General features: G+C 41.3%; 1 protein-coding gene across 1 annotated transcript; it reads right to left on the bottom strand.

Annotated features, from left to right (window-relative positions):
- Window positions 1-6,139: 6,139 nt before the first annotated feature.
- Window positions 6,140-7,375, bottom strand: LOC102445112 (protein FAM200C-like). Its single transcript, XM_075919888.1, is given in 3 exon segments — window positions 6,140-6,522; window positions 6,525-7,318; window positions 7,320-7,375. Coding segments are annotated over 3 exon segments (1,215 nt in total). The 5' UTR covers window positions 7,358-7,375.
- Between the last annotated feature and the right edge of the window lie 10,687 nt (window positions 7,376-18,062).

The following is an 18,062-nucleotide window of genomic DNA, read 5'->3' as shown; positions in this document are numbered from 1 at the left end:
ATAGGGCATATATCCAAATAATGCTGATTCCTGTAAGGAACAACCCAGAAAAAGACACCAGTTCCTGCCAAATCTAGCCTAATATATTGTGCTAAACTGATGGCCAACCTATGAAATGGGGTGTAATTCATCAAAGATAGTTGACAGTTAGACACCCAGGCCTCTCTAGAATTATCTTCTGCTGGCAAAGGTTAAAACTACCACATTCTTTCTCTCTTTCTCTCTGACCAGGAACCAAAAGGATATTACTGCTGTACATCTAGTAGGAGTTTCAAGAACGTCACCAAGGAATGAACCTCTGTAGTATGAACAGCTATATAACTTATGATTTTTGTGTGCCATGTAATATACCTTTACAGGACTTGTATTATTAGGTATGATTCTTCACTGTCTTTCACCATGTCACATACACTCATCACATACAACTATGCAAGTCATTGTCTAACCAGAATGGTGTTTTGCGCCCACTTTGCAAAGACTACACCAGCTATAGGCAGTGGAATATCATATCGTGCCTAATGTATTCACCAGTAGATCTTTTATGCAGCAAGTTACACATGTGGAGTCTGAACCCAGGCCATATTGAGTTCAGGCCATATTGAGTTCATTGAGTTCTTTGTTGGAGACTATTTTTATTTTTGTGATCCCCTTAATTTAGCGTGACTCATTCAACCTGAAAACACAAATATCAAGCCCACTGTTCCTAGATATAGAGAGGGAAAGGCATCATTGGACAAGTTGCCATCACAAGCTAGCAAGTCCCTTTTCTTTCTTAAATTTCATTGTTGTGGGTTCCAGAGTACATTTTTCCATGGTTTTATGGAGGTTACCATCAGTGATTTTTTTGTAGGGGTGAATAGGGTCTCATTTGAGGATGGAAGTGTCTACATCTCACATGCTCCTCTTCCTCTCACATTTTTCACCCCACCCCTCATTATGTTCCTAAATGGGAGCTGAGCTCTGTTTGAAGAAAAATCTGTCCACAACAGCAGGTAATAAGCACTTGAAAATTTGATCCTACATCTGCAGAGTGTTCTGGAAAAACAAGCTTCATTTCTAACCCCAATTCTACATGCTGTCTGTAAAAGCAAGCAAGGAAGCAGTATCTCAGGGAGCCTCAAATGGCTGTTTCCGTATGCCAGGCATGACAATGGATTCTGAGCCTACCACAAGCATTTTAACACATAGCATGAATGGACAGTGGGCCATCCATGCCAGACAGAAAATGTGATTCTGGCAGCATAAGTGAAGTAATTGCATATCAATCTTCAACCTGTTGTCTAGGCCCAACACCTCCCTGCTGCCACACCTTCCAAAACATTGAATGTTCTCCCATATTCAATGGAGAACCCTGCTGTTTGAGGTGGGCACTTTTACAGTAGCAATCTCTCACAATTTTGTCCTGTACACCCCACTTCAATTCAGAGAAGAGAAACGCAGAGCTTGTACCCAGTGGAAATACAATTCTGCTACCTCTCAGGTCTTGCATTCCTGGGGACTTTCTGACTCTTATTTGCCAGATGTGTGTTGCCGTTAAGCTAACACACCATGCAAAGCTGAACTGAGTGTATGTAGTTGGGAAAACCTGCTGTGTATCTACAAAATTTTATCACTGTATTGTTATGTTACACCAGTAGGCGTTTCGCATCTGCGGTGGGTTTACATAGTTCTGAGAACACTGCTGTGTGGTTCATTGAAGGACTCGTACACTGGCTGTTGCTTTACAACATTGTACTGTTATGTCCTGGCAGCAGGCAATAGGATGTGTTTTGAACCAGGAACTACTGTTTACTGACTCTCACAATAAGCAGTGGTCTCAATGTTGTTAGAGCCCACAATAGAAGGAGAATAAGCAATAAAGAGAAACTCTGCATTCCCAAAATCCAAGTATTGTTATCTCCAGCATAAATCTTTCCATACCCCCATTAGCCAGGCCAAAATCATCTTTTCATTGTCATTCAATTTTCCCCTAAAAGCTAAGCAAAAATCAAAATAAGATGTTTTAAGTATATTACATTTTATGGCACCGAAATTTTCAAGAATCAGAAAACAAGAATCACTTATAATAATGGCTCCTACACTTGATAAAATTAGTGTAGAAGAAGGGAATGACAAATCCCCAGTGTATGCCCACACAAAATCACCACAGGGGAGAGCACAAATCATCTCTTCTGCATGCCTGTTAGCAGCTCTGTTCCTGATCTGAAGTTATGCATCTCTAGTTGGTCTCTGCCTTCAGGCAGATGTGACTTGTCCTCAAAGTCCACCCAAACTTAAAAAGCCTTTGCTTTGCTTTCCCAAGAGTTAAGAGTGCGTCAGGCACTCATTGTTCTGTTTGGAAAAAAGTTCCTATGCACCTAGTCTCAAAGGGTCCAAATCTTCATGCCATACACTTTACCTGTGCATCTAACAGATGTCCATGAATATCCATGGTGGTCCATCAAGGCCTACATTCTGTTGACGATTACCTATTAAAGGGAGGAAATATGGGGGTGAGGAACAGATTGTAGTTAGCATTGATGTCACCAGCATGAGGCAGAAGTCACAGTCAAACTGCCAAAATATTATAAGGGCCAAAAATACCTCAGTTTTGAGACATTGGCCAATTTTAACTTATACCCATAGAACTCAACATTTGTGGTGTCACAGACCTTTACTGCCCTCACTGCAGAGTGCACAAGCCAACACTGCACTAGTTCCCAATAGACTTATACCACTTAAGGGCAGCCAATACACATAAGGCCATTGCCACATATTTCAGCACAGATATTGGGACTCCCATCCTACTATGAGTGTGCAGGCCCAATATAACTTCTCAAAGAATTTCAAGGAAGTGGAAATCCTAATCTGAAAATTCTGTAAGCACACTCATCATCCCAGCTCTGCAAAACAATGAAAAGCTCTGCTGTACTGCAGTCTGAGGGTCTGGGCTGTGCACATAACGGCTGCTTGGCTCTGCATATTGTATCTTGCAGGAGATCGTGCAGCCCCTTGCTCATCTTACATTTGTGAGCTTTCTTGCAGTCACTTTTTTCAATAATAAAGCTAGAACATGCACGCACACACTGCTGATCTGCCACTTCAGCTGACTTGATCTGTTGCACAGTTTCATGACACCCAGGAAAAGGTAAACCTGACTTGTCAGTCAGGAATCCATGGTAGAGGAGATCAGAAACTAATATTTCAAAAGAAGCTGGTGAGTCACAGAGCAACTTGCAAAGTACCCATTTAGCTTCCCACTCTTTGTAAACACTAGCTAAATTATGGCACTTTTCCCCAATAGGGACTGTGGGAGGTTTAAGAGTTTGATCTTTCCTATTGTAAGACCTCTGGAGGTCTCTGAGATTTCGAAAATGCAGGCACCCAATACATGGCATTTGGGAGTTGTGCCTGAAACCCTAGGATGTGCACTTGGAAAGTTTACTTTTAAAACAATTGAACTGAATGCTAGTATAGATGAAAGGTATATTTAGTGCAGTCACCATTACATGTGAATACCATGTGTGGGTGCACAGTGACACAGGAAATGTACAATCAAAGTAAGTACATGAAGTTAAGTATAATCAAGGTAACCGTAGCATAGAAATATCTTAAAGACCAAACATCCCTGCAGCTTTGTTGTACCCAGAAAGCTATCTACCTTGCACTGCAGTCCTCTCTCTCTCTCTCCACTCTCTTTTTTCTCCCTCTCCCCTTCCCCAGGGGCACTTTGCCTGAGTAAAGGCTGCAGGATTTGTCCCAAAGCAAAGTTGTTATGGGCGGGGGTGGAGGGAAGCTAACACCATGGGTACCAGTTAGGAGGGGCCAGGGGCTGAAGCCCCCCCTAAATTTCCTACTATAGCAGGATACTGGCTCTTGCCTCCCCTCTCTAGCTAGGAGCAAGAGAAGTTTTCTTTGATTACTCCCCTACCCCCTTTGCTCCCTGGAATGAGAGAAATGCAAACCCATCAAGCAGCACCAAAGGACCTGGCTGAAATCAGAAGCAGCTGGGTTAGGATCAGAGCCACAGAGATTCTGGTTCTATCTTGGCAAGAACAGCTGCAGCAGCAAGCACAGAACAGAAGTGAGTAGCAAGCTTGATTCTTGGCTTTCCCTTCTCCCCTCACTAGCCCACCCCAGGAAAATAATCTGTAGAGATGGGGTTATGAATCTGAATTCCACAGAGTGCATTTTCAAGACAAAGTTGGAAAGGCTATTTTTGTGTTGCTTAGCTGTATTGGTAGTCATAAGGGTTTTTCTTCTTAAACATGTGTTTGTACCCTATGTTAAAGCATGGTAAGTGTTGGAAATAAAACTGCTCTTCCCATTTCCAACAAATGGGGAACAGATCTGAAAAGTTATTTTGAATGTACTGTCCCTAATTTGCAAAATGTTCAATTGGTTAGTCTTCAAGAGTATGAAATCTTCTCACAAACCACCATGTTACTATGCTCCATAGGAATACTGACCCTAGAAAACCTGGGTTTAGACTCCAGAGATAGTAGGAGCAGAATATTCCCAGAACTCAGATTGTTGAAGTACTTGCAAGAAGAAATCAGATCGGGTACATCTACACAGCAGTGTTATTTTGAAATAACTGGCGTTATTCAGAAAAATCATAGTCTGCATCTACACTACAAGAAGTTATTTTAACATAATGTGAAAATACTGTTGAGCTGGATGACTTCTTACTCTGACTCCTGTAACCCTCATTGTATGAGGAGTAAGGGAAGTTGGAGGAAGAGCGCTCTTTCTCAGACTTCCTGCTATGTAGACAGCACGAAAAGCCGAAATAAGCTATTTCAACTTAAGCTATGCAGTTGACATAGCTCAAGTTGTATAGCTTGTTTTGGCTTTAGCCCTGCTGTGTAGATGTGCCCATGGGAGTCCTTGATCAGTGTGGTTCAGATCAAGCTTTTAACCCATCTCTTTTGCAAAGCCGTCCCCAGCAATGACCTCTTCCCTTGGCTAGCCTCAGAGTGTGACTGGGATAGGGAGGGAAAGAGAGAGAAAATGAGGAAGAAAAAAGAAAAGGGGGGTTTAGAGTTGAAATTCATGGCACCATATCAAACAAGATTATGCTGAATGTTACTTGTATTTTGCTTGGAAAGTGAAGTGATAAATGTTTTGAGAAACTTCTGTTATACAGACATGGGCTCTAGGCCTCAGCTCTTGTAATGCGCATCAGTAGGGATTGAATTCATCAACTCTAAAAAAGCTGCAGCTACTGGTAACCACATGCCATGCCACAGGATCATAGCACTTGAGCACTCACATCTCTGCACGGGGTGACATATGATCAAATCCAAAAACTTAGTCTTGATCTTCAGGGTTTTTTTTAATATGTTGGTCCCAACCTATCTCAAGGATTCTCTCTCCCTCCCTATAGAACAGTGGTTCCCAAATAGCATCAGGCCCCTCTTTTGATTTTTAGAAACCCTCACACTCCTCCCTCTCTCCTTTACTATCATCCAACCTCCCTTTTAACAAAAAATTCAATTTGTAATTTAAAATAAAAAATAAACAGCAAAATTTGGTATAAACATTATTTAAAATTAAAAATATGCACAAATAGTTTTTCTTGGCACAAAATTTAATAAAAATGTAATTTAACATAAGAAATAGCAGAAACAAATCGAATTTAATGTGAGGGATGATGCTGCATTTTCTTCACAAGTTGAGAAATCCTAGGTTTGATAGTTGCAAGTGCACAATGCAAATCTTTTCGACATCCAGTCGATTTCTTTGTTTTATTTTTAATGTGATTAAACTTGAAAAGCTTTTTTCACAGAGGTACATTGATGAAAATGGAAGAATAATATGTAGTGCTTCTTCTCCAACTTTTGAGTAAATTGAGAAATATTTTATCCAAAATTCCTCCAAGCTTGTGTTTTCTAAATTATCTTTCGCACTTGAATACTATTTTATTTCGAATGCTTGTTCTTGTAATACTTCTGGCAATGAATCGACATCAGTGTTGAATGGATTGCGTACTAATTTATGAATGGGCTTGCCAGAAAAGTTGTCTGGAAAATAGCGGATGAATTCGTCAGAAAGGCAATCTAGATGAAACACAATTTTGTTCTTCACATCCTCTTTATAAACTTCTTGGAAACCTTCATTTTCAGCGAGTGATTAAAATGTCAGAAAAGACGAAAAGTTAGTTGTCTGAGCTTGTGTTCAATGTTTTCAAAGCTGGACTTTTTTCCATAAATGCTTTGATGGCAGCGTGGTGCGCTATAATGTTTGCAGCATTGTTTCCTTGCAGCTTCAAACTGAGGTTGTTCAAAGATTTAAAAATGACCACGAGGTATGCCAGTGAAAGTTGAAACGTTTGGTCTGTAAATGCATGATATAACTGTTCTTTCTTCTGTTGCTTAAGGAAAACTTCCACTTCATCTTTCAGTTCAAACAATCTCGAAGGCATGTTACCTTTGGAAAGCCATCGTACCTCCGGGTGAAACAGAAGAGTTTTCTGATCCACTCCCAAATCCATGCAAAGAGCATCAAAAAGTCTCATATTTAAAGCACTGTTCTTCACAAATTGACAACTATAATGGCCAAATTCAGTGAGTCACAGAGGTCATCTGGAAGGGTTTTAGCAGCCAACGATTGTCTCTGTATGACACAGTAAGTTGTGGTTACGGCTAGATTTTTTTCTTTCCCCAATGTCACAAATCCAGAGCAAGAGCCAGGCATTGCTGGAGCACCGTCTGTGCATACACCAGCCAGTTTTCCCCATAAAAGTCTATTTTTTTCAAAAATGTCAGAAGTCTTTTTCATAAAATCAGAAGCCTTTGATGTGGTCATCAATTCCTTAGAAAAAAGTAGCTCTTCTTTCACAGTTCCATTGTTAGTTAATCGAACGAAGACAAGCAATTGACAGCATTGTGCTACATCAGTGGTATCATCGCACTGAATTGAGAAAAAAGGAGAAGCCAACACTGCCTCCACAACTTGAAGTTCAAGATCTTTCGCCAGCTCGTTGATGTGACATTTCACAGAATGGTCAGAAAGCAAAATTTCTGATAGATTTTTCTTGCTTTCGACACCAAACACAATATCAGCAGCTTTCAACAAGAAAGGCTTCACAAGAGTTTCTCTGATTATGTGCATTTTCTTGGCTTTAGTAATGAGCAATGACAGTTCATAAGATGCTTCTACTGCTTTGGCTGACACTTGATGAAAAGCTCCAGTAGTGTCCAGATTCATGCATTTCAAATTTTGAAGTTTAGCAGCAAAAAACTCTTTTGGTTTCTCTATCAAAGTGCTGTGGTCCTTTGTCAAGTGTTGCTCAAGACAACTAGGTCTCAAGGAGTCATTGTTAAGAATTGTGTCATACTATGCATTGAGGATGATCGATCCCATTTTTTTCCATGACAGTGAAGCCATACTTAATGTAGTCTTAGAATCATAGAATCATAGAGCTAGAAAAGACCACAGGAGGTCATCAAGTCCAGCCCCCTGCCCAAGGCAGGACCAATCCCAACTAAATCAATCCAGCCAGGGCTTCGTCAAGCCGAGACTTAAAAACCTCTAGGGATGGAGATTCCACCACCTCCCTAGATAACCCAATCCAGTACTTCACCACCCTCCTAGTGAAATAGTTTTTCCTAATGTCCAACCTAGACCTCTCCCACTGTAACTTGAGACGATTGCTCCTTGTTCTGCAATCCGTCGCTACCGTGAACTTTGGAACCTCACTTCAGGAAATTGAAGGTTGCTATCAAATCCCCCCTCACTCTTCTCTTCTGCAGACTAAACAAACCCAGATCCCTCAGTCTCTCCTCATAGGTCCTGCGCTCCAGCCCCCTAATCACTTTGGTCTCCCTCTGCTGAACCCTCTCCAATGAGTCCACATCCTTTCTATAGTGGGGGCCCCAGAACTGGACACAATACTCCAGGTGTGGCCTCACCAAAACTGAATAAAGGGGAATAATAATTTCTCTAGATCTGCTGGCAATGCTCCTCCTAATGCACCCTAACATGCCATTAGCCTTCTTGGCTACAAGGGCAAACTGTTGACTCATATCCAGCTTCTCATCCACTGTAATCCCTAGGTCCTTTTCTGCAGAACTGCTACTTAGCCATTTGGTCCCCAGCCTGTAACAATGCTTGGGATTCTTTCATCCCATGTGCAGGACTCTGCACTTGTCCTTGTTGACCCTCATCAGATTTTTTCTGGCCCAGTCCTCTAATCTGTCTAGGTCACTCTGGACCCTATCCCTGCCCTCCAGTGTATCTACCTCTCCCCCTAGCTTAGTGGCATCTGCAAACTTGCTGATGGTGCAATCCATCCCCTCATCCAGGTCATCAATAAAAATGTTGAACAAAACTGGTCCTAGAATAGATCCTTGGGGCACTATGCTAGAAACTGACCGCCAACCTGACATCAAGCCATTGATCACTACCCGTTGGGCCCGACAGTCTAGCTAGCTTTCTAACCATCTTTCAGTTCATTAGAACCTTGATTTATCAGAGAAGATCTGTCTGAAAGGAGAATGGACTGGCCACAGAGTACAACTGGTACAAGCAGAAGACAGGAGCCTTTTTCACTTAGCTACTAGTGTGCCTACCAGATGAACTGAAGCTGATAATAAAGCAACCATCAAGTTAAAACACAAGACATCCTTTTGACTCACATACTCATCTCACTCGCACCTTCCATAAAAAAGTAATTTGGACGGGAAAAGGAAGAACGAGGAATACCAAGAAAAGAATACTAGAAAAGATTAAATTTTCATGAATTAAATCTGAACCTAAATAGGAAAGGAGAAGCAGATCTCTGTATAACACAATTATTTAGATTATATAAACTGTCAGACCTAGATTCCAGTGCAGTTGATGTTGTTCTTTTTTATTTATAGAGATGTTGCTATTCTGCTGGAAGCAATATGTTACCTGGTACTCTCAGATCTGTAATATCTTTACCTCCATGAATATTCTGTATAATGAAAAGCACAATATACTGTAATATAAATTTTTGTATTGTTTTGAGAAACAGCACCCAAAATCTGATGCATTTACTACAACTTAATTTTAAAATATTATGGACACACAACTGTTATCAAAACACAGATGGTATTATTTGCCATAACTTTCACCTTTATATCAGTGAACTGAGACTTATAAGCTTGGAAGCAAACATTACGAATTCTATCCTTGATGCCACATGTTTTCAGTTGGCTGCCGACTGTGGTGTTTCCATTTACAGCAGTCATAAATTGTTACTCTAACAGTCAGAAGAGCTGTTACTGCCATGATTATCATTTACACTTCCGGCTTTCCTATCTGCAAAGATAACAACTCATGGCCACAGCCAGCAGTGGCCTCAGGAACATGTGTGTGTGTGTGTGTGTGTCTGTGTGTGTGTCTGTGTCTGTGTGTGTGTGCATCTGCGCACGTGTGTGTGTGTGTGTTTAGCTATATATAAATGTCTGTTTGTGTGTAGTATAAAATATACCCATTGATCTGTTTTTCCTGAGAGGTCCTCCAGGCTTCACAACACAGCAGTATCATAACAATTTTCTCTACATTTCCTATATGCTCTGTCCATCACACATTTAGTATAGTAATCCCTCCTTATGCCTCTTCAACCACTTCCATACCTAATGATTCAGGAATGAGGTTCAGCCTACAACTCAGTTTGAAGCTGTTCCTTATGGGTATGTATACACTTGCAGCCTATTTCGGAATAGGGCTGCAAATGTAGGCATTCAGAATTGCAAATCAAGCCTGGGATTTAAATATCCCACGCTTGATTTGCATCTTCCCGGCCGGGCACCATTTTTTAAATTTACAAGCCCAGAATAACTGCCCGTGTCTACACGCGGCAGTGAATAAAGCCCTATTTCGAACTACCTGTTATTCCTCCTGCAATGAGGTTTAACAGGTAGTTCGAAATAGGGCTTTGTTTTAAACGCCCGTTTCACTGCCGCGTGTAGACGCGGGCAGTTATTCTGGGCTTGTAAATTTCAAAAAATGGAGCCCTGCCAGGAAGATGCAAATCAAGCATGGGATATTTAAATCCCAGGCTTGATTTGCAATTCCGAATGCCTACATTTGCAGACCTATTCCAAAATAGGCTGCAAGTGTAGACATGCCCTATGACTCTCACTGGCCAGCCAAAGAAGTGGTGCTGCAGCGTCTTGGAGAGGAGAGCGAGTGTATTTAACCCCTACTGATTAAAACATTTGGCCATTTTATGAAGTGAAAAATGGAACGTGATTAAGTTCATATGACAAACTCAAATCTGAACCTAAATGTTAAGTTTCCCACCTATAATTGTGAATTCTAAGGTAATGAAATAACTTCAATATCAAAAAAAGTTTTAGAATCCTTTAGGGATTAAATAAACAATTTGCATATACCAGTCCAAGATTTTTCTGATAGAAAAGCTTTTAGCATCCACAGTTGTTTTTGCAAGCCTTTGCATGTCCAATTTCATATTGAAAGATAGGATATTTGTGCTTAGATCTAGTTTTGTCCACATGCATATACCTAGAAAAAGCCCTAATGACAGAAGGAAATTATTAGTGCACTAGTAAAACATCTTGGAATATTTCCCCCCTTTTTTTCTTGAAAAACAACAATTGCAAATCTGTCAAATTCTATTTGCCTTGCCTCTGCCTGTCATTCTTTTTCAAAAGGACAAATAGTGGATGCAGGAAAGGAGAACCCTTCCCAAGGGTTTGATAGGAATGAAAATGAATTGCATGGACTTCTGTACACTGAGGCCCAGTTCCTCAAGTATATTTAGATACCTAACTCCCCTTGGAATCAAAGGGAGTTAAATGCTTTTACACCTTTGAGGATCTGGACCTGATGATACTATACTGAGTTACATAACTATCATCTTTCGTGAACAGTACTGCAGAAGTATCCATACCAACCACTGAATAAACTCACAAAATCTTGTTACTTCATAATAATAGAGATGTAGCCATGTTAGTCTGGTCTTGCTGAAACAAAAGAGGACTATGCAGCACTTTAAAGACTAACAAGATGATTTAATAGGTGATGAGCTTTCATGGGCCAGACCCACTTCCTCAGATCAAATTGTGAAATAAAATTGTTATGACTATATATACCAAAGGGATACAATCAAAAAAAGTGAACACATGTACAATTGACAAATCAGATTTTAGAACAGAGGGGGGAAATATGAGGGGGGAGGTTAGTGTCTATGAGATAATGATATTAGGGGTGATAATTGGGGAAGCTATCTTTGTAATGGGTAAGGTAGTTGGCATCTCTGTTAAGGCCCATTTGTAAAGTGTCAAATTTAAGCATGAATGGCAGGTCTGAGGTTTCCCTTTGTAGTCTGGTGTTAAAGTCTCTTTGAAGCAGAATAACGTAATTAGGTCATTGAGACAATGCCCAGTCTGGTTGAAATGACAAGAAACTGTTTTTTCTTTGTGAAACTGTCTGATGTCTTATTTGTGTTCATTGATTCTTTGGTGAAGTGTCTGAGAAGTTTGTCCAATATACATAGCAGACGGACACTGTTGGCACATGACGGCATAAATTATATTTCTAGATGAACAGGAATATGTGTTCTTGATCTCGTAACTGACGTGGTTAGGTCCAATGATGGTGTCAGCAGTGTAAATATGTGGACAAAGCTGACAATGGGGTTTGTTGCAAGGGAAAGTTCCAGAATTGGTATTAGCGTGGTATGTCCTGTTGTTATTGGTGAGAATCATCCTGAGGTTGGGTGGTTGTCTATAGAAGACTATGGGTCTGTCTCCCAGAGCCTCTCAGACTGTAGCATCCTGTTCCAGTATAGGCTGTAGTTTATTGATAATTCTTTGGATGGGTTTAAGTTGGGGGCTATAGGTGATGACAAGTGGTGTTCTATTGTTGGTTTTCTTGGGTCTGTCTTGAAGTAGTAGCCCATTCCCTCATTGGCCATCAAGCCATGCACCCACTGTGGAGAATGACACTGGCCACTGAGCATATTACCCTGAAGGCAAGTGCGAACATATTGATGCTGGCCACTGGGCCCTACTGCCCTGAGGCAAAAAATAGTCATGCAGGCTTAACTGCAGGGCTGAAATGCCCTTACTGCACCCCAAAGGGAGATGGGGTATACTTGCCACTTCCAGTGAACTCTGTTAATGACCCGTGATTATCTTGTATAGTTAGCCCTTTTCTAGGTGCCAGAATTTGTCCTGACACCTCCACAAAGGTTTCAACATCAAATGGAGAGTAACAGGCAAAAGTGTAGATAAAGTGTAATCAGCTCACACAACAATATTGAATTTGTGGCCTGATCTAGATAATACCGACACCGGAAGAAATGCTTGACTGAGCATAATCGTCAACAGAAGAAAATGGCTTCTGGTGGTGTTGAAAAATTAATGAAGAACATTTGAAACAGAAAATTAAGTCCCTCCTAATATAAAAGTGCAGCATGCTTTGACAGACTGCATATACAAACACAATCACTACTTTATTCAGAAGAAAATTCTGTAGTAGAGCAATCAAATTATTTGTTGTGAATAATTATGTCTTTCTGAGAAATAACTTAATAAACATACAGAAGACAAAATATTTTCAGCTTCCTTAACCGAACTCAACTCCCACACAAATATTTTTCACTTTAATTTTATAGTTCAGTTACATTTTACTGCATGAAAAAGTAAAATTGTCATTCTATTCCTCTGATAGGCTGTGTCTAGACTGGCAAGTTTTTCCGCAAAATCATCTGCTTTTACAGAAAAACTTGCCAACTGTCTACACTGGCCACTTGAATTTCCGCAAGAACACTGATGATCTCATGTAAGATTATCAGTGTTCTTGCGGAAATACTGTGCTGCTCCCGTTCGGGCAAAGCCCTCTTGCGCAAATCATTTGCGCAAGAGGACCAGTGTAGACAGCACAGTACTGTTTTGCGCAAAAAAGCCCCGATGGCTAAAATGGCGATCAGGGCTTTTTTGCACAAAAGCGCGTCTAGATTGGCACGGATGCTTTTCTGCAAAAAGTACCACAGGAGCACAGGAAGTGATCAGGGTGCTGATGGGAATGTCACTCACCTCCGGCAACCCCTGCACATAGCTCCCTGTCCCTGTTGTTTCTAGTAGAGGTGTGGCCCAGGGTCCTCTGCAGGCATGCTGACTCTATCCTCCCTCTCTCAGCACTGACACTGTGTCTCCCAGCTCATTGGCCAGGAAACACACCCAATGGGAGCTGCGAGAAGTGATGGCTGCTGATGGAAACAGCGGATCTCCTTGCAGCAGAGTCGTATGGCAGCGCCTCCACCAGGAGCAGCAGGGACAGGGAGCCATGCATGGGATTCACCAGAAGTGCACCCCCCCGCATCTGGCACCCTGAGCCCCTCTTGCACCTTGAACCTCTGCTAGACCCAAGCCCCCTCCCAGAGCCTGTGCCCCACAGCTGCTCCTACAACCTTGCCCTGCAGCCTGCGCACTCCCACCCCCGCCCTCTTAGTTAATGGGCATTTTCAATTTCCTGGTACCTCTAGCATGCCAGATAAAAGAGCTTTTGCTGTATTTCCACAGGAAAGGTCTCAGCTTGCTAGTTCAAGCTGCTGCTTAAGGCATACATTTCCCTATACAGGTCACCATTCCAAGGTCTCCCTTTTCTGTTCAGGCAGGCACACTAATAATGGCTTCAGCTTTACTGTGATCTGCCAATATTCCTGTTGTGTTCTCTCCCCGGTGTGCACATTATTCACATTTGAGTTCTTTCCAAAGCTGCCTGTAGCCTTTGGTCATGCTCTTCCACTGGTTTTCCTAAGATCTAGACGCCATCTATGTAAAACTTAGTACCCACTCCTGAGTCACTACAATTTATTTTTGTTTGTTTGTTTTTAGTTTTCAATTAACTCCAACAGATAGGCTGTAGGGTTTTTTCGAAAAAAGTAGCCTTTTTTAAAAAAAACGTCATCTGCGTCTAGACTACAGCCACGTTCTTTCGAAATTAAATCGAAAGAACGCGGCTTTTCTTTCGATGGTGGTACTCCTCATTTCACGAGGAAGAACGCCTTTTTTCGAAAGTGCTCTTTCGAAAAAAGGCGTTCTTGAATGCAAACAAGACTTTTTTGAAAGAGAGCATCCAGACTGCCCGGGTGCTCTCTTTCGAAAAAGTGGCTCACTTTTTCGAAAGAAGAGGTTGCAGTCTAGAGGCTCTCTTTCGAAAGAGGCTTGTAGTCTAGACGTACCCATAGTTAACACAACCCAAAGGACAGCATGCCATTTCCCAAATGGTGTGCTAAATGCACAGAAATACATATTTTAAAGTGGGAGGGGGGAGAGGAACCTGCAAGTACCTTGCTGACCTATGAAGTGTAGAAACATATTTGGCTTCAGCTATCTCCCAAACACTTCTCCCCTTGTAGGCAGTGGGAAATATTTTCTTTTTACATATTATTTAATTCTTTGGACACTATACATAAGCAAAAGGGGATGTGTGTGTGTGTGTGTGTGTTTTATTATCATTTTTATTTCTTCTCAATGACTAAGGGTACCTACTCTCTTGGGGTATGTCTACACTACCCTCCTAGTTCGAACTAGGAGGGTAATGTAGGCATACCGCACTTGCTAATGAAGCCCGGGATTTGAATTTCCCGGGCTTCATTAGCATAAGCGGGGAGCCGCCATTTTTAAATCCCCGCTGCTTCGAACCCCGTGCAGCGCGGCTACACGGGGCTCGAACTAGGTAGTTCGGACTAGGGTGCCTATTCCGAACTACCGGTACACCTCGTTTCACGAGGAGTAACGGTAGTTCGGAATAGGCACCTAGTCCGAACTACCTAGTTCGAGCCCCGTGTAGCCGCACTGCACGGGGTTCGAAGCAGCGGGGATTTAAAAATGGCGGCTCCCCGCTTATGCTAATGAAGCCCGGGAAATTCAAATCCCGGGCTTCATTAGCAAGTGCGGTATGCATATATTACCCCGCTAGTTCGAACTAGCGGGGTAGTGTAGACATACCCTTGGCTCTTCTTCCCAGAGCAATAACCCTACCAGCTGCACTTTTACCAGCTGTCTTAGGGCAAGGGGAGTTTTCTATGCTGGGGAATGAATTGTGGGGCAGTTGGGCTCTTTCTACTCTATTCTGTTTTCTGTTGAGGGCTTTCTTATCCCTCAAACTCTTCCTCAATTGTTTTGACCTTACTGATAAGACCAAGAGCTTTACGCACTTTCACACAATAATGGGTGGTATTTCCCCAGTACTACTGCAAATGATACCTTTTCAGTTTGTTGTTCACCCATACATCTAGTTCGCTTATGTGTTCAGCTGAGATAAGTTCACAGCTATAAGCCCTAAGTTTTCCCATTTTACTCTCCAGTACTTTTCTGTTAGTGTTATGGACACTGCTTCTGGTCACACCTTGGCTCGCACACCAACATCCAATTTAAAATTACAAAATGTCCCATTTTCTTACATGTTGATAGTCCAATCATTGTCCATTATTCCTATGAAGGATTAATATGGGCTGTCATAGTCCTCATTGGCCAGGCTTTGCATGTTTTGCTTGTGCTTGCAAACTCTTGCAAAAATGATGTATCCCGTTGCATTTCTTGCATCTTTTCCCATATGCTAGGCATTGTTTTTGTTTGCACTGATTCATACAGTGTGTGCAGGCCCATGTGCTGTTTTTGCTGGACTTAGACTTTGAGCTCTGCATGCTTTTTCATCTCAGGTCTCTTTACTTGTAAATTCTTGATGCTCAGTCATATCGAAAGTGTCAAACCCCTCCATAAGGATCATTCTGTTGATTTTTTTTGGCGGGGGGAGGGGAGCTTGGCAAATTCTAATTGCTTTGTCAAGGGTTAATTCTGGGTCTTCCAGTAACCTCTCTGATCTTTTTGTTCTGGATTATAATCATAATTTGGTTTCTTATAAGGAGCTAGTTAGCCTCCCAAAATTGCAAGCTTGGCTCTTTGCACTTAGATCAGACACAGACTCTTCTGTGGCTTAACCTTTGGTTTATACTCTGCTTTAAAAAACAAAAACAAAAAAAATCTTTCCTATGGTTCATTGTTACATAAATGTAGTATCCTGATATTTCTGTAATACAATTTCATGGAGTTAACTAAAATGTTGAACCCATCAAGTACTTTAGGATTACATACTGTCAGAAATCAGGATACCTTCTGACTGGCTTCCTTTTTGCAGGCATCCATTGTTTGATGATACAGAGTGATGTGCTGTTCATATTTTCTCCAGTTGTCTCCCACTTTTCCAGAGATTTTTCAGTTCTGGTTGGGGGTTTTAATTGCTTCACTCTTTCATTCAAGTTAATTTCAAAATATCTTATTTTGTAATTTGGCGCTATCTACACAGCACCAAATTTCAAAATAAACTGCTATTCCAAAACTACCCTTACTCCTCCTGGAACAAGGTTTACAGGACATCGGAATAGCGAGCCTGTTGTATTTCAAAATAATGAGCTTTTTTCAAAGATGCAGAATAGCTATTTTGGGATACCGGAAGTATCCTGAAATAGTGCTGCAGTGTAGATGTATCCTTAGTTCCGTTTTAGTACACATCATTTAACATTGAGGATGTTAACATCATAAAAGTAGGTTCAAAATTATTTAGTGTTCTGCTAACAAGGAACAGAAATAAATGAAATAGCATTCAGATATTTGAATTAAGCATTCATGAATTTTAACTTTCTCAGAAGTTGAATAGTTGCTGATTGCAGTGAACTGAGTTCTGCATTATTTACTGTACCTAGTAATACTTGTGTTACTAGAAAATCTTTAACACATTATCTGAAACATGAAATGTCCTAATAATCCATAATGTTGTTGTTTGGCTTTTTGCATATGAAACCTTCAAAAATTGAAACTTTTCATGTTGTTTTTATAGGTATTTTATGATATAAAAAAGTTTCAGTATAGGAAAGGAACTAAATTTATAACATTCCTCTATTTAGGTACATGGCTGATAAAGCATAGGCACTGACGTGCATGCTTCTCCATACTGTTTAGTCAAGGCGCCTTAACTGACTTGGAGCAACCTTTTCTTGGCATGGAAAGATACTTGTTTCTATGACACATTCCTTAGCCTTTCTATTGAAACTACCAATAAAGCTACCGTTTAGTACTAATTACTGTGGTTTCTGTTATAGGCCACATGTCTGCTGGGAACTGATTCAAGATCACCAGTTCCCCATAACCAACTGACTAACAATTAGATGGTAATGATTTTTGCTCGCCACCGCCATAAATTTAAATGCAAACAGTAACCTAGAGGGGAAAGTCTTAATCCTATTTCCAATCTAGTCCAAATCAATGTACATTTTATTCTTAGTGTAGTATGTGATTCTTATATTGACAGAAAAAGCAGCCCACTATGCCCAACTTTCCTTTTATTATATCATTTTCACACTGGTGCAGCTCAGTTGAGTTCAGTTGAATTACTTCTGGATACAATGGTGTAAATGAGAGCAGAATCAAGATCCTAATTCAGAATGACAGTGTGGACCTACGTAACTAGGCTTTAGAGGGATGTGATAGGACATGCCCTCAGTCTGACATAGGTGTGACTAACAAGTTCCTCTAGGCCTGTTCAGCCCTAATGGGATGTATCTGCAAGGCTTGTTCTTTTTGAAGGAAAGAGGAGGGAAGGAGCTTAGCAAGGGAAAAGGTGACACAGGAAAAGGGCTGTTCCATCGCTGAGACTGATGACAGCAGAGACAGGTCTGCCAAGAGAGAGAGAGACAATCGCAGGTCTCTCTGCTGCAAAAGCTGTATGGACCAGCCTTAAAGCAATATGCCCCAAGAGGTAGGCCTCATTAAAGACGATGGACCCACTATAAATCCAGCCCAAAGAGTCTGGAAAGACTGGCTGAGAGACAGGCTACCTTTGCTTTCACTCAGATTCCCCTCTCTCCTAAGGGAGAGAACAGGGAGGTGACCTTTTATGTGTTTGTTTTACTCAGAGAACCCCTCAAAGTGGGGACTGGAGAGAACTTGAGGGAGAATGCACACATAGCCCTGCCTGATGTAAGGGGTTATTTTAAAAAACATAGAAGAGACAGAGCTCAGCTGTTCCACGCCTGTGTGATGGTATAAAGCAGTGGTTTTCAACCTGTGGTCTGCAGAGCC

Source organism: Pelodiscus sinensis, chromosome 1 (assembly GCF_049634645.1).
Source record: "Pelodiscus sinensis isolate JC-2024 chromosome 1, ASM4963464v1, whole genome shotgun sequence".
Classification (NCBI taxonomy): Eukaryota; Metazoa; Chordata; order Testudines; family Trionychidae; genus Pelodiscus; species Pelodiscus sinensis.
Note: the sequence above shows the minus strand (reverse complement) of the source record. Positions and strands in the feature narration are given on the sequence as shown.